Source organism: Pseudorca crassidens, chromosome 8 (genome assembly GCF_039906515.1).
Source record: "Pseudorca crassidens isolate mPseCra1 chromosome 8, mPseCra1.hap1, whole genome shotgun sequence".
In the NCBI taxonomy this organism is placed as follows: domain Eukaryota; kingdom Metazoa; phylum Chordata; class Mammalia; order Artiodactyla; family Delphinidae; genus Pseudorca; species Pseudorca crassidens.
Window position 1 is genome coordinate 60,710,129 of NC_090303.1, and position 17,484 is coordinate 60,727,612.

Here is a 17,484-nt window from a genome sequence, read left to right on the forward strand (position 1 = left end):
GCATTTGTGGTCTCTGATGCAGACCCCATGTCAGCCCTTACATATGGCAGATAGTACATGTGAAAAACAGAAATGCATGTCAGTTATCAGGAGTTTGATAGCATATACTGCAGCAGCAGTAGAAGCTATTTATTTGCTTATTTATTATTGCTGTAGCTATAGTTTGATAGCAGCTAGTTTTTGACGTAAAAGGTCTGAAATCTTGTCCTCTATCCCTTCAGATACTTTGGAAATATCTTAACAAATCAATGAGATCTAGGAGCAGAACCCACATCTTTCTTCTTAGACTAAATATACAGTGATCAAGTTTCCAGAATCATTCAATAGAATTTTATTTTCCTGCATCTGTTTGTATGATCATTTATTTGAAGGTATACCAATCAAATCAATCATGTGTAGTTAAACATTTAACATATTGTCATGTTTATGATGAAACATATAAGGCTATAAAATCTGGATAGTTCCAGTAAAATCAGGATAATATGTACCACACACATGCATACTTGTACTGTGTACCTAGTACACTGCTACATGCAGTATGGCATATGGATTGAGATGATGCTGTGAGGAAAATAGTTTGCTGCAGTGAAATCACATCCAGCTGTCAGATGAACAAAGGAAGCAGGAGACCACGGTTGATGAGAATCTTGACCATGGGTTCACTTTGCAAAGCCAGGCAGGAGGAATACCAGATTGCTGAGGTCTCCACTGCCACACAAGCAAATGAAGACAGACTTGCACAGAAACCAAGACGGACAAGTTCAAGTTCTGACGTGACAGTATGTAATACATAAGAGCACTGACTGTGTTTGCTCATTTCCTGATAGCGCGCAGTGTAGACAGGAAATCAGATTCTCTTTTAGATGCTTTAGGAAGCTAAAGTTAAAATCTGTCTGTCCCTTTTTTTAACAGGATTAAAGTCAGAAGGGCTTTATAGAGTGTCCGGGTTTACTGAACACATCGAAGATGTCAAAATGGCATTTGACAGAGGTAGGCTTGCACGTTCTTGAGTGCCAAATGACTTATCCTTAGCATCCTCTCTTTTGGAACCAGATTTTACTCATAACGGAAATGGGTTTTTAGAGCTACTGAGAGCTGTCCTTTAGGAAGCCAAGGAGTAACGGTTTACAAATATCATAGTTCTCTGCTTCTCTGGGGAAAGTGTTTCTTTAAAAGTCGTGGACAGTTGACCATATGGGGAAGTGAGTTTAAAATACTACTTGAAAATGATCAGACAGCATTCGGTGCCATTAAGGTTCTTGACTTGGTTGCCCGACATTTATGGTCAGTTCACATGGCACCAGGGCACCTTCTGCATCCTCCATCTCAGATCCCTTTGATTTCTTCTCCCAGAGCTCCAAAGAAGAGAGCATAGGGATGGGGTACCCCTGGCAGTGAAGCAGGGGAAGTTTAGGAGGTAACTCCTTTGGTTCTTTGTGACTGTGCCACACGTCCTCTAGGCCATATGCTTTCTTAGGTCAGATATCATGAGCCAACTTGGGAACTTATTAAAAATACATATCACCAGGGCCCACCCTGGGGACTCATTCAGGAAGCTGAGTGAGCCCAAGAATCTGTGTATCTGTTGAATGATCCAAATATTTCTGGTACAGCCAATCAGAGATGGAACGTGTAGCCCACTAGCTAGGACCTGCACTCTGCAGAGTGGTAGACAAGGTCTCTGATGATCTAGCTGCCCTATCTGTCCAGCTCATAGCAGTTCCTCCTGTCTGTACTCTGTACCCCAGCAATACTGAAATACACCCTACCTCTTTTCACGAACAAGCACCTGGGCTCACGTTGCTCTGTCCATCTAGAATGTGTTCACATCTCTGCCTGGCAAGCACTTACCTATTCATCAGGTGTCAGCTCAAGTCTTTCCTCTGTCATGACTCCTCCCCAACCTCCCCAAGCTGACCTAAGAATTCCATTTCCTTTTCCTCTGCCCGCCCCCTTGTTTCCACATGTCTCCAGCACAGCAGTCTTCTTATTTCCTTGTAATTGTTGAGTTGCAGGCCTGACTCCCAGTCTAACTAGAGTTATATCTGAAGGGAGTACAGTTGGCCTTCTGTATCTGCAGGTTCCATATCCGTAGATTCAACCAATCATGGATCAAAAATATTTTTTTGAATTCCAGAAAGTTCCAAAAAGCAGAACTTGAACTTGCCACATGCTGGCAACTCTTTATGTAGCATTTACACTGTATTAGGTATTGTAAGTAATCTAGAGATGAGTTAAAGTATACTGGAGGATGTGCATAGGTTATATGCACATACTAAGCCATTTTACATAAGAGACTTGAGCCTCCTTGGATTATGGTGTCCACACAGTGGGAAGTTCCTGGAACCAATCCCCCTTGGATACCGAGGGACAACCGTATGTCTTTTCTTCTCTGATGCACTAGGGCTTAATAGTGCCTGGCACATGGTAGACTCTCAGTAAATATTTGTTAAGTACATAAATAAGGGGATCAGATGGCATATCTGCTACATTCTTATTGTTTTCTGTACATTAGGAGCTTTTTTAATCCTCAGAACCAAATTTGCTGAGGCGTTTGTTCTTTCAATTCTCTGTATAAAGGAAAATGCTAATAATCCCTACATGATTGAAACATTTTTCTATCCAAAAAGTTTTATAGACTGCAACAATTAAATTGGACTGGTATTTACTAATGGTAAAACAAAAAGTCAAAAAATGTCTTCAGAATGATTGTAAAAATAGTAAGAAATATAACATTACCTATACATGAGGTAAGGTTAAAGTTTCCCAGATTAAAGTCCTAGGGACTAGGGGAGAAATAATCAAGTGAAAAGAAACTTCAGCAAGCCTGAAAGAGACATTAGAAACTGAAGATATTCAACCATTATTTTCTGTATGTGATCTTCAAATCCAAGTCCAAAGAATACTAAATAAGAGATTCTTGATTTTTTTACTTCAAATTAGATTGTTATTCTGTTATGAACCTTGGTGTCTAGAATACAAATTACTGTGCTAGATTTCTATTTAGCAAATTACCAGGGGCTGGGACCCAAAGAACTATTTTAAGTCTATTTCACTACTTTTTTGGCTGCACTTACCCTCAGACCCAAAATCCCTCTCACCAAACTTCTTTTGTTACTTCCTGCATCTCAGTGTTATTAGAAGCCAAAGTAGTCAGCTGAAACTTGTAAAGGAGCATTCATTGTTGGATCTTTTTTTTCTTTCTGGGCATGCTTTAACTTGGTGAAATAAGGTCCTAATTAGGAATTGGATCATTGATTGTTTTTCAGATGGTGAAAAGGCCGATATATCTGCCAACATCTATCCAGACATAAACATCATCACTGGAGCCCTTAAACTGTATTTCAGAGACTTACCCATTCCTGTCATCACCTATGATACCTACTCCAAATTTATAGAAGCAGCAAGTAAGTATGGAGAACTAATTTTTTAATGGCACCAAAGTTTTAAGTGCAATGCTTTTGACTTCAAGAAAATTAAAACTCAGACCTGATTAAATTATTGCATGAGGATTTGCTTTGCCAAGCGAGAGCACAATGGTACAGTTAAAAGAAAACCAGGCGTAGTTCACCAGCTGAGTTGACCCAGTACTAAGCCAGCTCTACTCGGCTGAAGCTAGGTGCCAGGCAGTTCTGTCTCTCCCCATCGTTTCTCCTATGCTGGGAACCAGCACAGTCAGGCTTACTCTTATATGTTGAAAGCAGAATGTTCTGCAGCAAACAATCAGATGTTCTTCAATGAGGACTGTACAGATTAACTACTTTCATCTATTAGGCAGAATCCCATTGCTAATCAATTAAAGTCATACCCCAGGTTTTGCACGTTGATGCTGTTCAAAATTAGTAATAGGCCCAGAATATACTGTGTCAACTACTATACTAGGAACTCTCACCAATATCTTCTTGTTTAATCTTCCCATTTACCTGATGAATCACGTACTCTAATCCCATTGTACAGAGGAGGAAAGCTAGGCTTGGAGAGCTGAGCTCACAGGTCCAGGGATGGCACGTCAGCATTGGACTTCCATCAGTCCATAGCTGCTCATTCAGGGTTTGGCACTTGGGTCACCGCCGTCAGGAGAGAGAACCATAGTGTGTATATGTGTGTTGGGGTGTGGGGGGAATTGCACTACACTTTGTCCAGGAGCACAGCGAGGAAGGGGAGATTTAGGTGCTAGAATGAATGACGTAGAAGTCAAGCACACCTCAAGGAACTTTTTATTAAAAAAATATATAACCTTTAAAGGTATGTGTTGCTAAATATAATAACAAGATGCCTGATGGGGAGAGATGGGGGCAGGCTGGGATTAGTGCAAGGTGTACTTTCCAGATGAGCTGTGGCCCTACTCCCTGGTGAGAGCATTCTTTCCTGGGTCCTGGTGGTCTTGGGGGAGAAGGTTCTGGAAGCAGGGTGCCCTCTGCCCCAGGAGGAGTGACCAGGGGAGCTTTCTTTGAGTGGCTGCCAATACCTATCAGAGTCCTAAAAGGCAGAAGCATGCAGGCTCCCTCCCATTGTTAATATACCTCCTATCTACTTCCTAACCTGGACGGCACACTGGGCTTAACCGTGCCAACATTCTGGTGAAAACTGCCATCAGTGCAGACTGAGCTGGCTGGCTCACCTGCCGGTGCCCTCGCATTGTAGAGTGTGTTCCGTCATGGAAGCCTGCCACGGAAAGAGCTGGTAGACAGCTTCAAGAGAACACTCCCAGGTGTGGTCCAATTTAAACTAAAGCTGGGGATAGTGAGTTTTCTAGCAAATCCAGTGTTCAGAAGATGGGCAAAACACAGTCGGTGCATACGCCACCAGCAAGCATCTGCAGGTCTGCAGGTTTCTGGAGGGCAAGGGGCGTGGGCAGCCTCCTGCCACACAGCCAGTGGACGTTCAACACACACGTGGTTCCCAGCCTCAAAGCCTTTTCTGGAATACGGCAAGACACGGAACACATCGATTACTTTAAGTGAAATGTTGGTAGACTGCCCCTTTTTCTGCAACCTGAACAAACCAAACTTCTTGTTACTTCCCTGAAAACTTAAATGTTTCAACACTGCACGAATATTCATTACATGTGATCTTCACAGAAATCTCCAGTGCGGATGAGAGGCTGGAAGCGGTCCACGAAGTGCTGATGCTGCTTCCTCCTGCCCACTATGAGACCCTCCGGTACCTGATGATCCACCTAAAGAAGTAAGTTCACACCTCATCGGCGCTGCTTCTGCAGTCCCTACCTGCCCTGGGCAGTTAACGCATCAGGAAAAGTTCACAGCCTCCCCAACCCGCTGAGCAGACAGCCCGCCCTTCAGAGTGAATTAGGCCGCCTTCCCCAGTCCAGCCCCTTTCATAACTGCCAGCCACTCACTCTGTGGCAGGGGCTGCTCCGCGCTCTTTAGATGTGTTCTCTCTATGAGGGGGGTACTGTTAGATGATATTGCTGAAACCTGGGGAGGTTCAATAAGTGATGCAAAGAGATGCAGTAAAGCCAGGACTGAAACCCAGTCTGAGCCGTGGCCCTTACTGTGTCTTAACCATTTGCCTGCACTGCCTCCGCCTCTGCATCTTCCTCCCACACCAGCCTTGTGCTCTGTGTTCTGTTCGTCCTCCTGCTTACGAGAGTCCCAGATTCCTGAGGCTGCCTTCCTTCTGGACAAGCACATTCCCACTCTGATCTCTTGTTTTACTTGACATGTTAATTATCTACCACTGAGGGACAAACTGCCCCCAAACTTAGTGGCTTAAAACAATAACCATTTGTTATCGCGCAGTCTCTGTGATCAGGAATCCAGGTGGCTTCACTGGGTGCCTCTGGTTCAAGGTTTCCGATGAGGTTGCAGTCAAACTGACAGCCAGGCTACAACCTCCTCTGAGGCTTGAGTCGGGGAGCATCCACTTCCAAGGTCAGTCACATGGTGTTTGGCAGGATTCAGTTCTTCAGTGGCTATTAGACTGCAGGCCTCTCTTGCTGACTGTTCTCTGGAGGCCACCCTCAGTTCCCTGTCCTACGGGTCTCCCCATAGGCAGCTCACCCAAATGGCAGCTGGCCGCCCTTACAGCAAGCAAGCGCGAGCGCCCAAGATGAAAGATAGTCTTTCTGTAACCTAATCTCAGAAGTGATATCCCGTTGCTTTTGCTATACCCTGTGTGCTAGAAGCAAGTCACTAGGTCTAGCCCGTGCTCTAGGGGAAGGGGTTACAAGGGTATGAATTCCAGGAGGCAGGGATCACTGGGAACCATCTCAGAGGGTGCCTGCCACAGAGGGCTGCACACCAGGTTATCTGTGTGAGAGCACGCGAGACAGATGGAGATGGGTGTTCACAGGATACGAAGTCTCTGGTTCCAGACTCTTTTACCTAAACCATCGATCTCTTTCCTTCACTGTACTTGTATAGTGAAGTCAATCAGTTGGTCTTTTAAAAAAAAATTGTCTATACCAACTTACAGATCCATTCAGTAAGTGAAAGGAAGCAAGTGGAGAACACTGTAGAAACACTAAGGTATTGAGGTTTAAACTTTTCTACCTTTAAAACATATAAACTCTTGCTCATATTCAACGTGATCAGGGGTGTAACATGTAGCTTAGAAGAGTCCCATTTTGACTAATTTATTTTTTTTAATTTATTTATTTTATTTATTTTTGGCTGCATTGGGTCTTTGTTGCTGCACGCGGGCTTTCTCCAGTTGCGGAGAACGGGGGCCACTCTTCGTGGCAGTCTGCGGGCTTCTCATTGCAGTGGCTTCTCTTGTTGCGGAGCACAGGGTGTAGGCGTGCGGGCTTCAGTAGTTGTGGCACATGGGCTCAGTAGTTGTGACTCGTGGGCTCTAGAGCGCAGGCTCAGTAGTTGTGGCACACAGACTTAGTTGCTCCGCGGCATGTGGGATCTTCCCGGACCAGAGATTGAACCCATGATCCCTGCATTGGCAGGTGGATTCTTAACCACTGCACCACCAGGGAAGTCCCTGATTAATTTATTGAATTTAAGAGTACAAGTAATTTTGGGATTAAAAAAAGACTTGTATGACAGCGTGGCTTTTAAATAGCTCTAAGTTATTTCTTTCAGTGCCCAACTGTTACACTTTGGAAGGCAAAGTATCATTATCAGGAGAAATGCTGACGTGCCAGTTGAATCTTAAATGCCAATTATTTAGTATTTTTACTATGGTGGGTTTGCTAGCCATCTTGTTTGGTCAGGTGTGGTGCCTGATGTAGTGGGGAAATACGAGCACTTTGAAAGTGAAGTATGTCTTCTTTCTTACCTCCCTCTTAACTTTGCAAGGTGAAGGTAATGCAAGCTGAATTACCCTTCCTAAAATAATGCTAAATGGCTAGTCTTAATTAGCTTCAAGAGAATAAACACAAAGGGATGGCTTTCTGTGCAAAACCTAAACATACGTTAATCCTATTTTGCTCTTCTTTGGAGAATGTAATCCCTTTTAGATCTGTTAGAAACATCCTAAAACCTAAATCCATAAACCAAAATATCAGAGAGATCATAGTTTTATTCTACTTGGAAGGTATTAAGCCAACTTTGGAGTTTGAACTTCATCTTTTAAAGGCTTTGCAGTTCTTGAACATGGATGTTGAAATGATGATTTTCTTTTTTTTTAATAATATTTATTGTAGTTTTTTTTAACATCTTTATTGGAGTATAATTGCTTTACAATGGTGTGTTAGTTTCTGCTGTATAACGAAGTGAATCAGTTTTACATATACATATGTTCCCATATCTCTTCCCTCTTGCGTCTCCCTCCCTCCCACCCTCCCTATCCCACCCCTCTAGGTGGTCACAAAGCACCGAGCTGATCTCCCTGTGCTATGCGGCTGCTTCCCACTAGCTATCTATTTTACATTTGGTAGTGTATATATGTCCACGCCACTCTCTCACTTTGTCACAGCTTACCCTTCCCCCTCCCTATATCCTCAAGCCCATTCTCTAGTAGGTCTGTGTCTTTATTCCTGTCTTAAACCTAGGTTCTTCATGACATTTTTTTCTTTTTCTTAAATTCCATATATACGTGTTAGCATACAGTATTTGTCTTTCTCTTTCTGACTTACTTCACTCTATATGACAGACTCTAGGTCCATCCACCTCATTACAAATAGCTCAATTTCGTTTCTTTTTATGGCTGAGTAATATTCCATTGTATATATGTGCCACATCTTCTTTATCCATTCATCCGATGATGGACACTTAGGTTGTTTCCATCTCCGGGCTATTGTAAATAGAGCTGCCATGAACATTTTGGTACATGACTCTTTTTGAATTATGGTTTTCTCAGGGTATATGCCCAGTAGTGGGACTGCTGGGTCACATGGTAGTTCTATTTGTAGTTTTATAAGGAACCTCCATACTGTTCTCCATAGTGGCTGTACCAATTCACATTCCCACCAGCAGTGCAAGAGTGTTACCTTTTCTCCACACCCTCTCCAGCATTTATTGTTTCTAGATTTTTTGATGATGGCCATTCTGACTGGTATGATATGATATCTCATTGTAGTTTTGATTTGCATTTCTCTAACGATTAATTATGTTGAGCATTCTTTCATGTATTTGTTGGCAGTCTGTATATCTTCTTTGGAGAAATGTCTATTTAGGTCTTCTGCCAATTTTTGGATTGGGTTGTTTGTTTTTTTGTTATTGAGCTGCATGAGCTGCTTGTAAATCTTGGAGGTTAGTCCTTTGTCAGTTGCTTCATTTACAAATATTTTCTTCCATTCTGACAGTCGTCTTCTGGTCTCATTTATGGTTTCCCTTACTGTGCAAAAGCTTTGAAGTTTCATTAGGTCCCATTTGTTTATTTTTATTTCCATTTCTCTAGGAGGTGGGTCAAAAAGGACCTTGCTGTGATTTATGTCATAGAGTGTCCTGCCTATGTTTTCCTCTAAGAGTTTCATAGTTTCTGGCCTTATATTTAGGTCTTTAATCCATTTCGAGCTTATTTCTGTGTATGGTGTTAGGGAGTGATCTAATCTCATACTTTTATATGTACCTGTCCAGTTTTCCCAGCACCACTTATTGAAGAGGCTGTCCTTTCTCAACTGTACATTCCTGCCTCCTTTATCAAAGATAAGGTGACCATATGTGCGTGGGTTTATCTCTGGGCTTCCTATCCTGTTCCATTCATCTATATTTCTGTTTTTGTGCCAGTACCATACTGTCTTGATTACTGTAGCTTTGTAGTATAGTCTGAAGTCAGGGAGCCCGATTCCTCCAGTTCCATTTTTCATTTTCAAGATTGCTTTGGCTATTCGGGGTCTGTTGTGTTTCCATACAAATTGTGAAATTTTCTGTTCTAGTCCTGTGAAAAATGCCAGTGGTAGTTTGATAGGGATTGCATTGAGTCTGTAGATTGCTTTGGGTAGTAGAGTCATTTTCACAATGTTGATTCTTCCAATCCAAGAACATGGTATATCTCTCCATCTATTTGTATCATCTTTAATTTCTTTCATCAGTGTCTTATAGTTTTCTGCATACAGGTCTTTTGTCTCCTTACGTAGGTTTATTCCTAGATATTTTATTCTTTTTGTTGCATTGGTAGATGGGAGTGTTTTCTTGATTTCACTTTCAGATTTTTCATCATTAGTGTATAGGAATGCAAGAGATTTCTGTGCATTAATTTTGTATCCTGCTACTTTACCAAATTCACTGATGAGCTCTAGTAGTTTTCTGGTAGCATCTTTAGGATTCTCTATGTATCGTATCATGTCATCTGCAAATAGTGACAGCTTTACTTCTTCTTTTCCGATTTGGATTCCTTTTATTTCCTTTTCTTCTCTGATTGCTGTGGCTAAAACTTCCAAAACTATGTTGAAGAAGAGTGGTGAGAGTGGGCAACCTTGTCTTGTTCCTGATCTTAGTGGAAATGCTTTCAGTTTTTCACCATTGAGGACGATGTTGGCTGTGGGTTTGTCATATATGGCCTTTATTATGTTGAGGAAAGTTCCCTCTGTGCCTACTTTCTGCAGGGTTTTTATCATAAATTGGTGTTGAATTTTGTCAAAAGCTTTCTCTGCATCTATTGAGATGATCATATGGTTTTTCTCCTTCAGTTTGTTAATATGGTGTATCACGTTGATTGATTTGTGTATATTGAAGAATCCTTGCATTCCTGGAATAAACCCCACTTGATCATGGAGTATGATCTGTTTAATGTGCTGTTGGATTCTGTTTGCTAGTATTTTGTTGAGGATTTTTGCATCTATCTTCATCAGTGATATTGGCCTGTAGTTTTCTTTCTTTGTGACATCCTTGTCTAGTTTTGGTATCAAGGTGACGGTGGCCTCGTAGAATGAGTTTGGGAGTGTTCCTCCCTCTGCTATATTTTGGAAGAGTTTGAGAAGGATAGGTGTTAGCTCTTCTCTAAATGTTTGATAGAATTCGCCTGTGAAGCCATCTGGTCCTGGGCTTTTGTTTGTTGGCAGATTTTTAATCACAGTTTCAATTTCAGTGCTTGTGATTGGTCTGTTCATCTTTTCTATTTCTTCCTGATTCAGTCTTGGCAGGTTGTGCATTTCTAAGAATTTGTCCATTTCTTCCAGGTTGTCCATTTTATTGGCATAGAGTTGCTTGTAGTAATCTCTCATGATCTTTTGTATTTCTGCAGTGTCAGTTGTTACTTCTCCTTTTTCATTTCTAATTCTATTGATTTGAGTCTTCTCCCTTTTTTTCTTGATGAGTCTGGCTAATGGTTTATCAATTTTGTTTATCTTCTCAAAGAACCAGCTTTTAGTTTTATTGATCTTTGCTATTGTTTCCTTCATTTATTTTTCATTTATTTCTGATCTGATCTTTATGATTTCTTTCCTTCTGTTAACTTTGGGGTTTTTTTGTTCTTCTTTCTCTAATTGCTTTAGGTGCAAGGTTAGGTTGTTTATTCAGTATGTTTCCTGTTTCTTAAGGCAGGATTGTATTGCTATAAACTTCCCCCTTAGAACTGATTTTGCTGCATCCCATAGATTTTGGGTGGTCGTGTCTCCATTGTCATTTGTTTCTAAGTATTTTTTAATTTCCTCTTTGATTTCTTCAGTGATCACTTCATTATTAAGTAGTGTATTGTTTAGCCTCCATGTGTTTGTATTTTTTACAGATCTTTTTCTGTAATTGATATCTAGTCTCATAGCGTTGTGGTCGGAAAAGATACTTCATACAATTTCGATTTTCTTAAATTTACCAAGGCTTGATTTGTGACCCAAGATATGATCTGTCCTGGAGAATGTTCCATGGAACATTCTGAAATGTTCAGAACATGAAACATGTTCATGTTTCTCAAGAATACACTTGAGAAAAATGTGTATTCTTTTGTTTTTGGATGGAATGTCCTATAAATATCAATTAAGTCCATCTTGTTTAATGTATCATTTAAAGCTTGTGTTTCCTTATTTATTTTCATTTTGGATGATCTGTCCATTGGTGAAAGTGGGGTATTAAAGTCCCCTACTATGAATGTGTTACTGTCCATTTCCCCTTTTATGGCTGTTAGTATTTGCCTTATGTATTGAGGTGCTCCTATGTTGGGTGCATAAATATTTACAATTGTTGTATCTTCTTGGATTGATCCCTTGTTCATCATGTAGTGTCGTTCATTGTCTCTTCTAATAGTCTTTATTTTAAAGTCTATTTTGTTTGATATGAGAATTGCTTCTCCAGCTTTCTTTTGGTTTCCATTCGCATGAAATATCTTTTTCCATCCCCTTACTTTCAGTCTGTATGTGTCTCTAGGTCTGAAGTGGGTCTCTTGTAGACAGCAAATATATGGGTCTTGTTTTTGTATCCATTCAGCCAATCTGTGTCTTTTGGTGGGAGCATTTAGTCCGCTTACATTTAAGGTAATTATTGATATGTATGTTCCTATTCCCATTTTCTTAATTGTTTTGGGTTCGTTATTGTAGGTCTTCTCCTTCTCTTGTGTTTCTTGCCTAGAGAAGTTCCTTTAGCAGTTGTTGTAGAGCTGGTTTGGTGGTGCTGAACTCTCTCAGCTTTTGCTTGTCTGTAAAGGTTTTAATTTCTCCATCAAATCTGAATGAGATCCTTGCTGGGTAGAGTAATCTTGGTTGCAGGTTTTTCTCCTTCATCACTTTAAATATGTCCTGTCTGTCCCTTCTGGCTTGCAGAGTTTCTGCTGAACGATCAGCTGTTAACCTAATGGGGATTCCCTTGTGTGTTATTTGTTGTTTCTCCCTTGCTGCTTTTAATATGTTTTCTTTGTATTTAATTTTTGACAGTTTGATTAATATGTGTCTTGGCGTGTTTCTCCTTGGATTTATCCTGTATGGGACTCTCTGAGCTTCCTGGACTTGATTAACTATTTCCTTTCCCATATTAGGGAAGTTTTCAAGTATCATCTCTTCAAATATTTTCTCAGTCCCTTTCTTTTTCTCTTCTTCTTCTGGAACCCCTATTATTCAAATGTTGGTGTGTTTAATGTTGTCCCAGAGGTCTCTGAGACTGTCCTCAATTCTTTTCATTCTTTTTTCTTTATTCTGCTCTGCAGTAGTTATTTCCAATATTTTATCTTCCAGGTCACTTATCCATTCTTCTGCCTCAGTTATTCTGCTATTGATCCCATCTAGAGTATTTTTAATTTCATTATTGTGTTGTTCATCGTTGCTTGTTTCATCTTTAGTTCTTCTAGGTCCTTGTTAAATGTTTCTTGCATTTTGTCTATTCGATTTCCAAGATTTTGGATCATCTTTACTGTCATTATTCTGAATTCTTTTTCAGGTAGACTGCCTATTTTCTCTTCATTTGTTAGGTCTGGTGGGTTTTTATCTTGCTCCTTCATCTGCTGTGTGTTTTTCTGTCTTCTCATTTTGCTTATCTTACTGTGTTTGGGGTCTCCTTTTCGCAGGCTGCAGGTTCTTAGTTCCCGTTGTTTTTGGTGTCTGTCCCCAGTGGCCAAGGTTGGTTCAGTGGGTTGTGTAGGCTTCCTGGTGGAGGGGACTAGTGCCTGTGTTCTGGTGGATGAGGCTGGATCTTGTCTTTCTGGTTGGCAGGTCCACGTCTGGTGGTGTGTTTTGGGGTGTCTGTGGACTTACTATGATTTTAGGCAGCCTCTTTGCTAATGGGTGGGGTTGTGTTACTGTTTTGCTAGTTGTTTGGCATAGGGTGTCCAGCACTGTAGCTTGCTGGTCGTTGAGTGAAGCTGGGTGCTGGTGTTGAGATGGGGATCTCTGGGAGATTTTCGCCGTTTGATATTACGTGGAGCTGGGAGGTCTCTTGTGGACCAGTGTCCTGAAGTTGGCTCTCCCACCTCAGAGGCACAGCACTGACTCCTGGCTGCAGCACCTAGAGCCTTTCATCCACACAGCACAGAATAAAAGGGAGAAAAAGAAAGTAGAAAGAAAGAATAGGATAGTAGAAAGAAGTAGAAAGTAAGTAGAAAGAAAGTAGAGGATAAAAGAGTAGATAAAAAAGTAGAAAGAAAGAAGAGAATAAAAGAAAAGAAAATAAGGTAAAATAAAGTTATTAAAATAAAAAAACAATTATTAAGAAAAAATATCTGTTCTTTGCTCAGACAGGACAGGGTTAAAGGAGCCACTGATTCGGGGGCTCCGGCTCACTCAGGCCGGGGGGAGGGAGGTGTACGGAGTGCGGGGCGAGCCTGCAGTGGCAGAGGCCGGCATGACGTTGCACCAGCCTGAGGTGTGCCGTGTGTTCTCCCGGGGAAGTTGTCCGTGGATCCTGGGACCTTGGCAGTGGCGAGCTGCACAGGCTCCCCGCAAGGGGGGTGTGGAGAGTGACCTGTGCTCGCACACAGGCTTCTTGGTGGCGGCAGCAGTAGCCTTAGCGTCTCATGCCCGTCTCTGGGGTCTGCGCTGACAGCCGCGGCTCGCACCCGTCTCTGAGCTCCTTTAAGCAGCATTCTTAATCCCCTCTCCTCACGCACCTTTTGGGAGGTCTGAGGTCTTCTGCCAGTGTTCATTAGGTGTTCTGTAGGAGTTGTTCCACGTGTAGATGTATTTCTGATGTATCTGTGGGGAGGAAGGTGATCTCCGCGTCTTACCTTTCCACCATCTTCCCCTAGATCTTGGAGTATAGTTGATTTACAATGTTGTATTAGTTTCAGGTGTACAGCAAAGTGAATCAGTTACACATATACATCTGTCCACTCTTTTTTAGATTCTTTTCCCTTACAGGTCATTACACAGTATTGAGGAGAGTTCCCTGTGCTATACAGTAGGTCCTTATTAGTTATTTTATATACAGTAGTGTGTATATGTCAATCCCAATCTCCCAATTTATCCCACCCCCCTCACTTTCCCCTGGTAACCATAAGTTTATTTTCTACAACTGTCATTCTATTTCTGTTTTGTAAATAAGTTCATTTGTACCATTTTTATTTAGATTTCACATATAAGTGATATCATATGATATTTGTCTTTGACTTACTTCACTCATTATGACAGTCTCTAGGTCCATCCATGTTGCTGCAGATGGCATTATTTCATTCTTTTTTATGGCTGAGTAATATTCCGTTGTGTATATGTACCACATCTTCTTTCTCCACTCCTCTGTCAATGAACATTTAGGTTGATTCCAGGTCTTGGCTATTATAAATAGTGCTGCAATGAACATTGGGGTGCATGTTATCTTTTCGAATTATGGTTTTCTCCAGATATATGCCCAGGAGTGGGACTGCTGGATCATATGGTAGTTCTATATTTAGTTTTTAAGGAACTTCCATACTGTTCTCCACAGTGGCTGTACCAATTTACATTCCCACCAACAGTGTAGGAGGGTTCCCTTTTCTCCACACCCTCTCCAGCATTTATTGTTTGTAGATGTTTTGATGATGGCCATTCTGACCCGTGTGAGGTGATACCTCACTGCAGTTTTGATTTGCATTTCCCTAGTGATTAGTGATGAAATGACGATTTTCAATTCCAACAATAATTACTGCTCCAGACCTCATCCTGTGGGAACTAGAAATAATATCCAACTGCTTTTTCGTTTGGCCACATTCCAGCCATTTCCCAGTCCCATGATGATGGCTTGACCTCTCTCCTCAGGCACTAGCCCTGCCAGCAGACAGGGAATCTGCCCTCAGCTTCCTGGTTTGCCAGCATACAGACCAGTAGACAGCGGCAAGAGGGAAAGAAAAGACATCCATACAAGCCTAGACTAAATCTGTATGCACTATGGGCCACCTAACAATCTACTGCCCCTTCAAACCAGTATTCCCTCACTGAGAGTTCCACGTTTATTTAGTAAGAAGGACTGATTTTATAATTTTAAAAAGTGTGTCTACACCAGATTGACTTAGTAGTTCACTTCTACTGGCTGAAGGCAATGTCAATAATCTAAAATTTTTTTAGTCAGAAAATTACCTTTTAAAAAATACTTCTGTATACTTCCAATTCTCAATTTTCTTTTGCAAATCCCCAAACCAGAGAAGTTCATAATCAGTATACAAATCCACCCTCGAGTCTGTATAATGCCTCTGTGTATATGTCTGTCTTGCAGGGTGACTCTGAATGAAAAGGACAATTTCATGAATGCTGAAAATCTGGGGATCGTATTTGGGCCCACCCTGATGAGGCCCCCTGAGGACAGTACCCTCACCACCCTCCATGACATGCGGTACCAAAAGCTGATTGTGCAGATTTTAATAGAAAACGAAGATGTTTTGTTTTAATCCACCAGGGAAGTGAGCTGAATGGCCCGAGCCCCATCTAAGTTGATAAGGCTAAAGAAATAAAAACATCTTTTACACCTGGTTTTCCAAACAAGTGGTGGAATTTCCTAGACCACAGAGGATCGCCATGTCGGCTACTGTGTCTCATAGACACTGGCCCCCTCCACAGGAGAACAGCAAGGATGAGGGTGAGAAAAAGCCCTCGCCTGGGTCTTTGCTGTGCCTCGTATGTCTGTTTTGCTGGAAGAGTGATTAATAAATCTTTCTTTAACTTATTAAAAAACAACGTAGACCTTTAAACTTCAGTCTTATCAGTAATAAAAGGGAACTTAATTCATAGAGGTACTTGATACAGTTATACATTTTCCACTTACAAAAAAAAGACAATTCTATATGTTAAATGTTAAATGAAACTTATATTGTAAAATGTATTTTTATTTTAGCTGCAAGAATGTTACTTTATTTTAGCAAATAGAACTCAATGCAGTGCATTGATTATTACCCTGTGTACCTTGTCCTGCCTTCTTGCTGCGATCCCTGAAAAGTTTACCATGAATGCAGTATTATCTTGACATACCTCTGTCCTTATCAGTGCTTTGCAATGAAATTTCACCTCCCACCTCTGTCCCTGCTTTTGATAGATTTGCTGTTAAGCACTGGCATTTTGCTGTCTTACGGTGTATGTTTATAGCAATTGTAGGATGGTCTGAAACATCCACAAATTTTCTTTCCATAAAAATTTTGTGAAATCCCAAAGTATGTTCTATGAATTGGTCATAGTCTTTCCATATCATGTGTGTACATCACAGAACATGCAGAACGTGGTCATTTTACATAAAATAATTTGGAAACACTGGTTATAGCTGGGCCATGTAAAAAGTTAGCACTTCTTTCTTTTCAGGCAAGCATTCTGAATTCATCTGTTAATGTCAAGTTGCATTTTTGCCACATTTCTATTTATGAGAAGTGAATCTGCAGAGTCATTGTTGATTTTTTTCATTTTTGTTTTATAAACAAGCCTGTTTTTTAAAGTAAGAATGAATGTTTGGTTTTTTACAAATATGTGTTCCTCCTTGATCAAAGTAACTCTGATGGATAATAATTTAATATGATTTGATTGCTACAGTCCTATCTTATTGGTTATATTTATCTTAGCATGAGCTTTCCACACCAAGATTTCTATATTTTGTAACATAGGTAAAATATTTAAAACGTCAAAAACTGTCAATCTAAATTTTTTTCTTAACCGCAACTACAAAGTCTTTTCCTCTCATTATCTGAGATGATTCATGTCATTACTCACTAGTCTTGTTTCGGAGTGACCAGAAGAGAATTACTGTGTGATGAGCCAGCTGAGAGGGGAGAGGGCAGTGCAGTTGTTATCCTAGAAAGTCCTGAGGGCTATGTGGATGGACTCCGCTGGCACACGGGGGTCAGAATGGTTCTGCTTGGTCCCTGCTAGTATCGTTCCTCCCAACTGTACAGATTTGTTTGTTGTAGCTTATGTACTTCTTGATACTGTCAAGAAACTATCTGGAAATGGTTTTATTTTGTGAAGTGAACAATACTTTGTAATTTATGATAGTGTAAATGGAAGGAAAAGCATTAAATGTATTAAATTCTTCTGTCTATCATTTTGGAAGACGTGTTGGGGGAAAGGGGGGCAGAATATTCAAAACACTGCTCCCAGATGGATTGTGGGCAATAAAGTGTCTACCATCACCAAGACACGATGAGAAAACAAACACCCCATGGAGTCCACACCTCCTGGCCCCTCTCCCTCCTCCAGCTTCCTCCTGAGGAGCCTGCCTGCAGTTAAGATTCCAATACTCCAGCTTCCCTTTCTATAAAGAC

At 41.0% G+C, this 17,484-nt stretch overlaps 1 protein-coding gene and 1 long non-coding RNA gene across 4 annotated transcripts in view; one reads left to right on the forward strand and one right to left on the reverse strand.

Moving 5' to 3' along the window:
* The window catches only part of CHN2 (chimerin 2), a 325,963-nt gene extending 308,704 nt beyond the window's left edge, over window positions 1-17,259 (forward strand). For both annotated transcript variants that reach the window (XM_067746621.1, XM_067746620.1), the window contains 4 exons: window positions 913-990; window positions 3,270-3,407; window positions 5,082-5,187; window positions 15,459-17,259. In XM_067746621.1, the coding sequence (XP_067602722.1) occupies window positions 913-990; window positions 3,270-3,407; window positions 5,082-5,187; window positions 15,459-15,630 (494 nt within the window). In that variant the 3' untranslated portion in view covers window positions 15,631-17,259. The remainder of the gene's footprint in view (window positions 1-912; window positions 991-3,269; window positions 3,408-5,081; window positions 5,188-15,458) is intronic.
* Window positions 1-17,484, reverse strand: part of LOC137229149 (uncharacterized) — a 164,251-nt gene that overhangs the window by 8,773 nt on the left and 137,994 nt on the right. The window contains exon 5 of one of the 2 annotated variants that reach the window (XR_010945564.1): window positions 14,388-14,557. The exons of the other annotated variant lie outside the window; for it this stretch is intronic. This is a non-coding gene — a long non-coding RNA (uncharacterized lncRNA). Of the gene's footprint in view, window positions 1-14,387; window positions 14,558-17,484 lie in introns of those variants that run through there. 2 annotated transcript variants of the gene reach the window in all.